Genomic DNA, 13,467 nt, shown 5'->3' with positions numbered 1-13,467 from the left:
GGAGAGGAGAGGCGGGGGCGGGGCGCGGAGGAGCGAGGGGGAGGAGGAGGGGGAGGGAGGGATGGAGGGACGGATGGATGTGGCATACCTCTGAGGCCGCCACAGCTCGGCTTACGATGCCAGCGACTTCCCCTTCAGAAAAAAAAAAAAAAGTCGCGCATCAACATAGAATATTCAGCAGTCTGGGCGTGTTTGTGGCGCTAATAGTGACTTTAAAGGGAGCCCTGTCAAACTTCATGACATCTCTCATCTCTCTCTCTCTCTGCTTCATCTTTAATATCAGCCTCACGGCTCAGGTAGCTGTGGTGTCTCATATCTTCTAAAAATTTATTTTTCATCGAGCAGCCGAAAAGGAGATAGGAGCAGTTTTTTTATTATCTCATATATATATATATATATATATATATATATATATATATATATATATATATATATATATATATATATATATATATATATATATATATGTATATATGATTTAATGAGAAATTTAATGAGAAATTCAAATTCAAATAGAAAATAAAATCAACAAAAGCGCCTGAGCCTGATGCAGTCAGTATTCAGTGAATAATCCTCACCCTCCAAAAGCTAGAGGGCTGCTTTCTCTTGCCTTCTCGTATGTGATCTCTTCTTTTTTTTTTCCTTTTTTCTTTCTGTTCTATTTCCCATTTTATTTTCACTTATCTTCACTTAAAACCTCCATTGGTGTTTTGTTTCTTCCCCCCACCTCAGGCCGATAAAGTAACCTCTAATCCCCCCCATCCTCAAAGTCACACACATGATGGGGGCTGGGGGGCTGGGGGGGACAGGCAGGTGTGTAGTCAGGTAGACATAAGTTGGGATCTCATTTGGGATATTGCAGCACGCTCGCTGAGAGTCGTCGCCGGGTGGTAAAAAGAGACACAACAACTGATTTGGATGATGAGGGGCGGAGGGGATTGCAGCAAATAAAGAGGGCTCAAAATGCAAGAGAGGGAGGGGGGGGAGTCAAAGGAGCGTGGGAGGCAAGGGGGGGATGGATGGGGGAAGAGTAAACTAAGTAAACAGGAGTGCAGGATGGAGGGAGGAGGCGGTTGCCGTGGTGACTAAGAGAAACCAGAAAGCTCCAGGAGGAAACGACCTGTTTCTCCTTCATTTTGTCTATTTTCATCAGCGACACACACACGCACACAAAGAATACACATGCGCAGCTGACACTCGCACACACACACACACACAAATGTGCATATGCATGCACACACAGGCAAAAACTCTCCCACTGTAATGTCTTCCTCTCTCATGCTATCTTTATCCGCTCTTCCTCTCTCTGTACAGTCCTTGCTACCTCTCCTCTGCAGTGAATGAGCTGACCTGACAGTGCTCCTCCTCTGCACTGAGTGCTGTGAGTCTCTCTCTGAATTATTTAAAAGCTGGGACCCCCACAAGTGCTTGTCTTCCCCTAACACCCCCTCACGCTCTCCCTCTCTATCCCTCTCTCTCCCTCTCTCTCTCTCTCTCTCTCTCTCTCTCTCTCTCTCTCTCTCTCTCTCTCTCTCTCTCTCTTCTTTCCTCTGTCCCTTCCTCTCCGGCTGTCATTCTGTCTTCTGGTGGCGGCAATTACTTCCTGTGGTTCTGTCATGTCTGGTCAACACTTTGATTAACAACGTACAAATCTGATTTAGGATTCACAGTCTGATCACCAATGTAAGACAACGATTACTTATGCATACAAGCACAGTACATCAGAGTGTTGCTATACTTCTTTAAGAGTGTATTTTTGTATTTGAATGTTGTTTTCAGATGTGTACTTACTTTTCAGATGAAGATTTCCCATCATATGATCATCTAATGAAATATGATATATTGTTAAAGACACAGTAATCTGTGTTGTAAGAAGGATCCAAAAGTCAGACTGAAAGTAAAGATGTGGTGTTAAAACATGACTTTGGTAATGGTGAAAGTCACCCAGATGAAAGCTACTGAAAGTAAAAGTCTTAAAGCATTTTGATCTTAAATGTACAATACATGAATATTGTATGGCGGTAACTGTACGCAAGTGTCAAAAGTAATTTGTACATGTATATGCCTATATTTATATACTGTATATTATCTGATCTGATGGTCAATGTTTTTTGGATAACTGGAAAAAAAAAATGTAATCAGCAAAGTAAGTGTCAGAAGTAAGTGTCCAAAATGTAGTGGCTGGAAGTATGAAGGAGCAGAGAAAGGACCTAGAAATTATACCGAGGTACATTCTTGAGTAAATGCACTAAGTTACATCCCATCACTGAAAGTAGTCCAATTGTATAAATAGTAGCTGAAATAAGCTCTGGGTAAACTAGACACAACGTCAAAATGCTGCTTGCATGTTAATGAAACAACACAGTAATCAGTTAACAATGTCATTTTACATCATTGCGTGTACTTTAAAGGGGCACTGTGTAACTTTTGTGGGAAAAATCTTGTCGCCCTGAAGGTCTCACCTCTTCATAACTCAAAATACAAACCTGTTTTGTGATAAAGTTTAACAAATTGGAAACACAAAAGCGCTTGTATGAAGAGCTGTCTCTGTTAAGGCCCATAGAAAGTTGCATAATACACCTTTAACTATTGATATTTTGCTGAAAATCCTTCCATAATTTGTTACATTTTGATGGCAGCACTCTTATTTGTATTTAACTTTTTGTATTTTTATATTTCTAGCACTAAATAAGTAAAGGATCTGAATAATTCTTCCACCACTGACACATTACCAGCTCATGTATAGAATTTATGCAAATTATCGGTGTCCAGTGAAAACACTGTGTCTCTGATGTGTGTTGAAAAACGGTCCTGTTTTTACCTACGTGATGGTGCAGTTTTCAGATTCTCTGATGGGTTTTCTATATGGTTCATTTCTCTCAAGAAGTGGGTTCACTTTCTTGACCCATGGTCGAACACACGAGCCATCATATAATCTATAAAACAAAAAGGAGATGCATTTCTTTGACTTTCCAACAATTTATGTAACCGAGAACGAGATTGTTGGCCGGATGGTTACTGGACGCAACATTCCCAAAAAGCAGACTGTCAAACACTGCAAGAATCATGTGTCCAGCACCCGCGGCCTCTTGTTTGTTTTGACCTACTTAGTGATTTAATTAAGAGAACATAGAAGACTAACCACATCAGATCACATGGATGGAGGGAGGGGTGATACTTAGCGGTGTCTGTTTATGTATAACAGTTTGTGACACTCTGGGTCGCAGGATGGCCAAAAACAGGGACGGTGCCCCAGCTGCAAAAACCATCGGCCTTCGCTGACGTGTCGTCGAGTAAGTCCTCGTTCTGGACTCGGCCCTGGACTCTGACCCCTTCGAGAAGGTGTGTTACAATCAATAAGGTGCTTAAAAAAAATCTGCTTTTTGAGCTGACGGTAAGAGGAGTGAGTCACTTTTTTACTCACTAATTCCTGGCACTGCTCTAACATTACATGTTGCTGCTCTCCATTCACAAACCGAGCGTTCTGTGGGGGAGCTACATTGCTACTATGGCACTATGGCCACGGTTATTCATAGCTCTTTTTATATCGCAGCCTGTCCCTCCTCCCTCTTTTCTCTCCTCCTTCTCCTCCTTCCCCGTAGAGATGGCCCTACCTCACTCTAACTAATCACCATGGCAACCTGGTAATCCCTGAACAGAAAAATCCTGACTCTCTCTCTCTCTATCACACACACACACACACAACAGGACTGCATGCACACACGCATAAACGCACACATGGGTGCACACACAGACACTGAGAGATGCAAACCAATACGCGTGTGTTTACTGGTAAGACGTATCTTACCGCAAACACGCGGCCGTGAGGATAAAGCTTTCATGTGTGTGTCGGCGAGGATTTAAACACACCACCTTTCAGGGCGGTGTGATTAAAAGCTATTTGTGTGTACACTATTTATGCATGTGTGCTCATGTGTGTCTGTATTTGTTGACTACAAATAGGTGAGTGCGTGTGCATGCATGAGGTGCCTGTGTGTGTGTGTGTGTGTGTGTGTGTGTGTGTGTGTGTGTGTGTGTGTGTGTAACTGTAATTGATTTCACACTCAGGTCAATGGTTTCACAGCTACAGGAGGAAAAGCACACAGATTCACTCGAGTTAGTTTCTCATCTCTGTTTCGCTGCCTTCTTCTCCTTGGACCCTGCTCGGACTACTTGCTGCCGGCTCATCTATAAATAACACAGTTTGTCTGCAGATAATGTGAATTTTATTTACTGCATGAAAGTCTTACAACAATAATATAACAGCACACATAATTATGTAAAAAAAAAAATAATCTGACAATATCAAATAATCACTTCATACATACGTCATTAAAAGGGCACTATGTAGTTTTGGAGAAGAAATTCAAACTCAGAATCTTAATGTTCACAACATTTATGAGGTAATAATAATTCAAACCCATGTACTCAAATGTAATTGTTTTCCATAACTGAATAAACAAGCTGAGGAAAATCAGGTCCAGAAGTTTGTGTTTGTAGCTAGAAAGGTGGCAGGGTCCGCCACGTGTCCGCACATGTTCACTTTGCGCACTTACAGACACTCAAGCATTTTTGCTGATGGGGCACCATAATGCTATAAGACCCCTCCCACTACACTAGTACTAATCATCTAATCAATAAAGCTCTTTCTCTTGACTGACAGAGTGGCCGGCAAATGAGCCTGATTTCAGGAGTGGTCGATGTGCTGATTGACACGTCAGATGGATGAATGAATATACTCCAATCAGGTGTATTGATCTGGCAGACCACGCCTAACTAGATGGCATTGTGCTAAATGATGAGGTCAGCACCTCGATGTAAGGGGCATCCCGTGAGGTGATTATAAACCTTTCCGCTCGCTTCAGATATCAGATTGGTTAAAGTGAGCACGGCGCTTCATCTTGTGCATAGTTATGGAAATCGATTTGGTCCAGTGCTCTGTGTGGCCTGGACGCTCAGTGGACAAAACTACGGTGCAAATAAGATAAGATAATAAGAGAGAGGGTGTTGGGTTTGTGAATTTTGCAGATTTTAGTCTGGGGACAATGAGCTCACTAACAATGTGATCAATGCAAATTGTAATGTACAATTTTGGCCACTAGGGAGCACATGTGAGCGACAGAAACAAACAAACAAAGGACAAAATCCAAAACAGCATATCTTTGAGTATGTGTGTGCACACATGTGTTAAACAAGTGTGTGTCTGTGTGCATTTGTGCATAATTGTGTAATGCGCATGTGTATTTCTGTCCCAGTGTGTTTGTTTGCTCAGTGTGGCCTGGGCACAGGATGCTGCAGGGTCATGTGCTCTGCTCCAGTGAAAGGCAGTCTGTGCGTGCAGTAGTGGTGGACCAGCTCGGGGATACTGGAGAAGACACAGCTACTCTGATCCAGGGTGAAGCCCAAGCCCTTAACGCTCTTAGTCTGGGCCACGATGATGTGCACACAACTCTGACTGGTCCTAATGGAAGAAGACACACAGAGCAAAGATGTTTTGTCAGAGGAGACGGGCTTGCGACTAACAAACACGCACAACGTTAGTCAGAGTCGAGGGCGGCTCAAGACTTGAAACATAGTGAAGATGTCATAACTAAGAAATGTTCTCTCCTTTCTCCTCGAACAGCGTGTGGAGTTCAGTGGATGTGTAAATGGGGTTAATGATGTGGACTCTCAAATGAATGAGCAGCGCACAACAAATGTGCACTCATGCGCATGCAGACACGTGCACATACGCACACATACACGCGCAATCGCACGAGAGGATTTCAGCCTTTATCCAACAGAACCTGTTCTTTCTGGCACGCTTATCAGTACTGTCTACTCCAACAAATGGCACACATATTATCATGCACTAACGCCTGAGAGGTTCTCACCGCAATGCCAGTTGCCAGCGGCTCAATCACTACTGACATATGAAAAGATATTCAACATTAAAGAGGCATATTTGGTTTTCAAGCAAAGCTGTAAAAACTCAGCCGATGAAAAACTGAGCTTGTGGTGGGGCAAAACAAAAGTGGGTAAAAACAGCGCTATAAATAAATATGTGCATGTTGCATTATATAGCGTGCGTGTACCGTGTTCCACACACACACACACACACACACACACACACACACACACACACACACACGGGCGCACTCACTTCAGAGCGATGGAGTACTTGCTGGTTCCTGATTCGCTGTCCCTCACCAGGAAGCTGGCTTCCCTGCAGCGCTGCAGCTGAGCCTCAGCCTGCTGCCGACTCACACTGCCATGGTACCAGCTTGGAGAGGAGAGGGTGGGAGGGGGAGGGGGAGGGAGGGGAGATGCAGAGAGAGAGACAGCAGATCACTGACATATAGCTCGGTGACATATAGAGATAAGTCAGATGTCAAGTTAATGATAGGTGATGATGGCAGGAGGGAGAACGAGACCGGCGGGAGGAAGCAAACGCAGCGACACCAGCAAAGATTTACTGTCGCCGTAAATCAGATGGTCAGATACACACAGTGGATCGAATGAGTTAACAATGTCAAAGGTGAACGCGGGAGGGCAAAGAGATAAATAAAAACAGACAAACATAATGCATGTGGCTGTGTGAGGGTGGAGGGAGGCCTGTTGGGACACAAGGTGATGCTGACAGTGGCCACAGGTGAGAGCACTATGTATAAACAGGCTGTATGTGGCCTTCCTGCTTGGAGGCGAAACACCACACTGACATTCAGCCGCAACATGGGAGGAAGAAAATGCTAACGTGCTCTGAGCATGTTCCCCGCATGTTCCATCTGAAGAGAAAGGCCATGCTTGTATGAGTCTCTCCAGTCCTCTCTGTGTCCAGGGCCTGGCCTCAAGGGTGCACCTCCCTTCGGCGTTCACGAGGGTGCCGCTGGCCCACGCTGTGGGCTCAGTGATAAATGCCAAATTTCACTTAAAATTTTCTACAGAGCCAAGTGTAAAATAAATGTGAGATTTTGGCCAAGAAGCCTGGCAGCCACTGCAGTGTATTTGACATTGTGAGTCACCAGATAAGTTGTTGGAGGAAATCTTCTTGATTGCTTTACAACTTTTTTAAAAGGGGGATTGATTTTCAGCCCAAAACTGTTGAGGGCGCCGCTCTTCCAAAGTGTGAACACAAATAGTAGAAGTCATGTGCTCTCTCGTCAAAACAAAGGCAACACAGAAAGCAGACAGGAAGGCAGGATGTGGCACTTTCCCTCTGCAGAGTTTATAAGATAAGCACTTGGTAATAAATAAACAGGCGTGAGATGAGATGAAGGCAACCAAATGTCTCAACCCCATCTCTTCTGTTTGAGTCCCTCAATCTGCTAATCCTGTCCAAGGTTGACTTCAAGTCAGTCAAAAGATTACAATTTAATCATAACATAAAGATAACAGTTCACCTCACCTGCATGTATTTTTTATCAGAGCACTGGAGGAAACCTGCCTGGGAGTTGGACCCAGACTTTCATTTCTGTGTACAGATCTAAAATAGCAGCTCCTATGTCTTAATATTTACCAAAGTATTACCTCTGCCATTTTCGCCCTTTTTTTTTGCTTGTTGGTTTATCGGAAGGATTACACAAAATATACTAAACGGATTTTCACCAAACTAGAATGGAGGATGGGCCCAGAGTAGATCTCATTAACATTTGTTGTGGATCAGAAAAAAATGGATGAATCCAGGAAGGTTTTTTTTTTTGTGAACTTAAATTAGATTTAATGTGGTTGAAAATGTAAAGTAATTCAGGGCTTTCAAGATTGATACTGAATTAGGCTTCTGATCTGACCATGGCGGAGGTTTTAATGTCCCATTATATGCAATTGCTGTAACTGTTCTCCTGTTTTTTTGTGCATGATGAACACAGATCTGTGCAGACCTCCATTTGTCATGTTGAACATTTGCCAGATGTCGCCTGTCCCAGTCCAGAACAGTTTGGGGGCTGTTATCCTGTGATCTCATTTTTCCCATAATAAAATGTATAAACATCATTTTCAACATTTCCCTCCTCCCTCATACAGATAAGAGTGTCTTCTCCATCCTTACCTCTGCTTCTCCAGGGGCAGGCTGGGCTCCACTTTGGCTGCCTCCCCATCCAGTGGGGCACTGGGAGAAGTAGGAGACGGAGGGGAGAGTTTGTTAGGACTGGAGGAGGGTGAGAGTTTGAGGGTGGGGAAAGAGGGAGATGGCGGTGAGAGAGGGGAGAGCTTGAGGATAGGAGAGGAGGGAAAGGAGGGAGAAGAAGAGGAGGATGAAGAGGATGGTACGAGGGTTTTATGGTTCCAGTTTTTCTGCCTCAGGGTGTGTTGCTGCTGCTGCTGCTGCTGCTGCTGCTGCTGCTGCTGCTGCTGCTGCTGCTGCTGTTGCTGTTGCTGTTGCTGTTGCTGCGACTGCTGCTGCTGCTGGCGTCCGGAGGTTGAACCGTTCTCTTTAGTGGGAGAACAATCCACAGCCTCGAACTGAGCTGAAGGAAGCAGGAGAGACAATATCAATCTTTCATAATAATATTCTATCAAAGGATGCGAGAGACACCAAAGTAAACACAAACTCTGGAAATTGATTCATCGGGATTGTTTTGTTTCCTCTCTAAAGCAAACACAAAATTGTTGTGGCATCGCTGTACAAATAAAACTCATGGCATCCTTCCTCCACACCCTGAGCCCCCGCCCTTCCCATCATCCCACTCTCCCTTTCTCTACCTGACAGCGCTCTCACGATGTCCTCCTTTCTCCATTCCCAGGGTAGTTCGTACTCTCCGGCGGGACGGACGTCAGACTCTGGCCGCGTGACAGGGATCCACACCCCCTCGCGGTCGCCTTCCAGCCCGCCCTCGTATGGCGTGTCGTAGATATTTGGGGGCATGGGCTTCCCCTCTCCTCCCTTCCCCTCTCTCTGGCCTCGGTCCAACAGAACACACACTTTCAGGAGGTCTTTGGAGCCCCGTCTGCGGACCTCTACAGGAGAGAGGTTAAAAGGTGATTAGGTAACAGTATTAGCACTCAAATCAAAGCAAATTACAATCTGCTGTTCGTTGGTTGCTGTTGGGTTTTTTTTCTTTCTTTCTTTTTATTTTTGGAAAACTGTTGTCAAAAGGCCAAAAAGGTTCCTCTGTGATTTATTACAGTTTTTTTTTAACCATCACGAAGAGACAATTTGGCCTAAAAATGTCATAAAGACGAAGTTTCAAAAGAAGCAGGTGACAGTGCTATGAGTCCTCTGGGACTGCAAATCCGCACCAAAAGTTAAAAGACCCACCCTCCATCCAAGTTTCCTTGAAATCCGATCGGTAGTTTTTGTGTTATCCTGCTGATAAACTGACAAACCAAACAAGCAACCTACAATACACCCTCCTTTACAGAAGTAATAATGTGATAGTGAGCTCTCCCATTCTAAGCCTAACCCTTGAAATGAAACTATCAGCTATCACATACATCCATTCTGCAAATAAATCCCGCCCCCATGAAGGTTTATATGTTTAGTTTTTGCTGAAGGTGATGTTGACTTGTTGGTCCTTTAGCATGTTGTAGTTTGTCCTGTTGAATAATACCATTGCATGATACTGAGGTTTTTTTCTAATAAAACTTTATTGATACAATTCGGAAGAGCAAAATGGTGAGGTAACCTGTCAGTAGACAACACAACACAGTTAAACAGCACCAGCCAGCCTTCAGAATAACCATCAACTTCAATAACCGCACCTCTAAAATAGTATAAATAACAGATCATTTTAAGCTTAAATTAAATACAATTTATTGCATAGCTGTTGTGTAAGACTCCATTAGCTTTGATCAGGTGCCTCTAATAAACTTGAAGTTGCGTGTTATTCAAATGTAAATTATAATTAAGTTAATTTGTTTTCAACTAATTACACTCGTGCACACTTGCAGCAAGCTTGCCATTATTCATCTTTATAACATTGCTGTCCTATACCCACAGAGATCACCAAGAACTGACATTTGAGCTACATCAGACACTTCGCAAAATAAAAAGGAGGAAATTAAAACTGATCAACATACACTTGTATGTCACATTTGTATATCTTTGAAGCGGCAAAGATTAGAATGTTTATAGAGTTCAGTAATACAGAAAGTCAAAGCATGGTACCCTAAAAGATTTGCTCCCTATATTATGATTGTCATGACATGTCGTTCATTTTTTTTTTTTGGGGGGGGGATTTAACTTGTTGTGTTTCTTTAATGTCTGACAGGTAGCCTGTGAGTCTGCACTATTGTGTGACCAAACAATGGAGCTACAGGAAGAAAAGGTCAGCACAGCTGCTGATTGGCTGGCTGACCAGGCTACTTCCTGGCTGCTGGGAAGTGATTGGGCGAGACCAGGGGGGGCACCTACAGGTTTTGGGAAGGGGTGAGGGGGTCTTTCGATTCTCTTCACATGTAAGGGACCAGAAAGTGTGCGTGTGTGCGTGTGTGTGTGTGTGTGTGTGTGTGTGCGTGCGTGCGTTGCTGGGGGGGGCACTGGGGCCAACTTCCTATCAAGAGAATGGGGCAAAGGAAACAGAGGCAGGAGACAGGAAGTTGGAAGAGGAAGCTGCACCCATTGTCCCTGCACAACACTGTTCCTATGGCAACCGCCAGCGGGGTGGGAAGTCAGCAGAGAGACCGAGGGTCGAGTTTGGCTCAAAGTCCCTTTAAAAGGGCTCTTTAGAAAGAACGTGATGTGCTGTATGTACAGGAAACTTAGCTTAGATGTGATAAAATTGTCCCTTGGCTTGCATATTATTTATTTAGCTGGTCAAAGATGATGTACAAAGATGATTATGAGGTAAATTAATGTGATTCTGCCCTTACTTCATTATCTTTTGATGATCTCTTTTACTTTAAAACCAAGACATTCCTTACAACTTGCAATGTTGGTTTGCTTTGAACGTGTTTTGTCTTTAAAATCAATCTCTGACCAAACAATGTAATACCCTGGAGAGCGGCACTAAATCATAGACAGATTTGTTTGACATAATGCAGTCAGATAGATCACGACTGCCCCTGTGACCTCACCTGTGATGATGACCTGGGCGTCATAGGGCTCCATGTAGCCGTCGTTCACGCCTGCCCTCTCAGCCTCCCTCTGCTCCTTGGTTTTCTCTGCATCGAAAGGATCCGCGTAGTCCTCCAGGATGATCAGCTGTCAGAAAGAAACGAGATGTCAGAAAAGCACAAAGCTGGCCTGCTACATCTATTCACTTACCTGCAGACAAGAGAGCAGGCAGGGGGGGAGAGGGGATCTGATACAGTGTGTGTGTGTGTGTGTGTGTGTGTGTGTGTGTGTGTGTGTGTGTGTGTGTGTGTGTGTGTGTGTGGTGTCTATGAGTGATGAGTGATGGAGGGACAAGCAGAAATACTTGCGCAAACAGGTCAGCGCATTGTGTTTGCCTGTTTGATGTGACACAATGCCATTTCACTACATTGTGTTCTTTTGAGAGGGGTGGAAACTGAATACAGAGTTATGAGGCGAGAGAAGACACAGAGGAGAGCACTGACCTCAAGCCTACAATGACTTTAGCTCTTTGCACTGTCTATTGACTTTTAACGTGCTGCTTTTGTCAGGCTTGGTTTCATTCTTTAACGTGAAATATGAAGATGCAAAAAGTGGAACATGTTACTCACCGTTGTTTTAATGTCCGATTTGCCCTTTTCGTTCTCGGGCTGCTTCTGTTCACTTATCCCGTTCAGCTTGGGGGTCTTGTCCTGCTTGTCCACTTTGATCATCCTGCTGATGTACGCTTGCGCCAAACTGGAGGTCCTGACCTGGCGGTTCTCATCTGGTGCGTCGACCTTGGAGTTCTTGCGACCTTTGCCAGTTGTGAGACTATCCCAGACCGTCCCGCCAGAACCAGCGTTGTTACGACCCAATTCTATAGCCGAATTCTTCCTGTTTCTCCCTGCCAGTAACCCCCCAACTCCTCCATCTTTGCGTGGATTTCCTTTCAGACTGTCACGGGAAAACGAAGGCTTGGCTCGAGTTTGTGGCCCAGATTCAGAGGCCGAGCGGACCCTTTCGCTTCCGTTCTTTAGGTTGATGGGGAAATCCCTGAACCATTTTGCCATGGCTGTCTAGGTACTAACACTCCTCACTGACTTAAAAGTTAACAAATCTCTTATATCTCATACGTTTCGCACCAGCTGCCCCACTTGAGCTAAATTCGAACCGTGCGCAACAGCTCCAACTTTACGCACAGATATTTTACGCACGCCTCGGTTGAAGTAGCCTTGGTCTGAATCTCCTAGTCGCCAAATTCACCACTTCGTGCTACTGCAGTACTGATTCCTAGCGTCTGAAACTGTCGTCAACTTCTTGGAAGTCATTGGCCAGTGACTCTTTGTTGCTTTCTGCCCGCTGCACCTGCAGTAACAACTATCCCTGCAGCTTGAAAAGTAGCTTCTGGAGAGCGTAAACTCGAAAGAACTCGAAGTTTTTCTTTTCACCCAGTAGAGATCCCATTCCCGGAGCGTGAGATGATGCGTCCAGTCCGTCGACCAGATGAAGTGACGAGATGGAGAGGCAAGTTGTGAGCGCTGACTGTGGGATGTCGCTGGATTTTTGGGAGGGAGGAGCTGTGCGTATACGGGACGGGGCAGGAGTTTTACAGTAACAGTCCCCGTGGATATACAAGAGAAGTTTCTGAAAATCTCCAAACTCTATCAGAAGTTGGTTTAATGCCAACAGACACGTTTTTTCACAGTTTTCATTTCCCTGTCAGTTAATTGTGAATAATCGCGAAAGGACTGACGAGTTATTCTATGCCCAATTTGCTTATGCACTTAATTTTATTGATTATGTAACAAACCCCCCCACTTAGAGGTGCGTGAAGGAGGTGAAGAGATTTAAACTCAGCTGTGGCTCAGGGGTATAGCCAGCGTCTTGTTATTGAAAGGTCGCTGGTTCGATTCTTCTGGTCTGCATGTCAAAGTGTTCTTGGGCAGGATACTGAACCCTGATCTGCTGGTCGGCACATTGCATAACCGCCAGAAATGTATATTATTATCACTTTATATTATTCCATTTTATTTTTATTTTTGTCTTGCTTGCTTTGTTTTACATTTACTAATCTATAACTGAGTCAGTGGTGTTCTTCTCTCTCTGTCGATGACTCTCAAACTGCTGTAACATGAGAGTTTCCCAACAGAGGGATTAATAATCTTGTTTTATGTCATCCTAGATGCCATCTTAAAACAACCAAACACCCACCTAAATAAAATTACTGTAAAACAACATTGAATTAGCTGCTCGCAGCTGCTTCGTGTGTTTTGAGGCCATGCACTTGCAGCAGAGGGTTGGATTTTGTTAATGTTAGCGGCCCTGGAAAGATGCTGCTGAACTACCAGCAGGTAGATAGTTGCGCCATCTACTGGCGAATTGTTTAAATAAAACAATACTGAGGAACCAGTCTGTGCATGCACCTTGCTCCATCAGTCCTGAAAAATCTTTGTTTTCATGCCTCTCACCTGCAGTTTTCTAGGCTGTTTCACTTGGAG

General features: G+C 44.2%; 1 protein-coding gene across 1 annotated transcript; it reads right to left on the bottom strand.

The window, feature by feature from the left end:
- Nucleotides 1-4,212: 4,212 nt before the first annotated feature.
- On the bottom strand, nucleotides 4,213-12,874 carry she (Src homology 2 domain containing E). The gene is made up of 6 exons (XM_037073713.1): nucleotides 11,599-12,874; nucleotides 10,990-11,116; nucleotides 8,677-8,931; nucleotides 8,024-8,441; nucleotides 6,143-6,262; nucleotides 4,213-5,461 (listed from the first exon to the last, which is right to left on the bottom strand). Exons 1-6 carry the CDS (start codon nucleotides 12,037-12,039, stop codon nucleotides 5,269-5,271), a joined length of 1,554 nt encoding a protein of 517 aa, XP_036929608.1. The 5' UTR covers nucleotides 12,040-12,874; the 3' UTR covers nucleotides 4,213-5,268.
- Between the last annotated feature and the right edge of the window lie 593 nt (nucleotides 12,875-13,467).

Source organism: Acanthopagrus latus, chromosome 17 (genome assembly GCF_904848185.1).
Source record: "Acanthopagrus latus isolate v.2019 chromosome 17, fAcaLat1.1, whole genome shotgun sequence".
Taxonomy (NCBI): domain Eukaryota; kingdom Metazoa; phylum Chordata; class Actinopteri; order Spariformes; family Sparidae; genus Acanthopagrus; species Acanthopagrus latus.
This window is presented reverse-complemented; position numbering and strand designations above follow the sequence as displayed.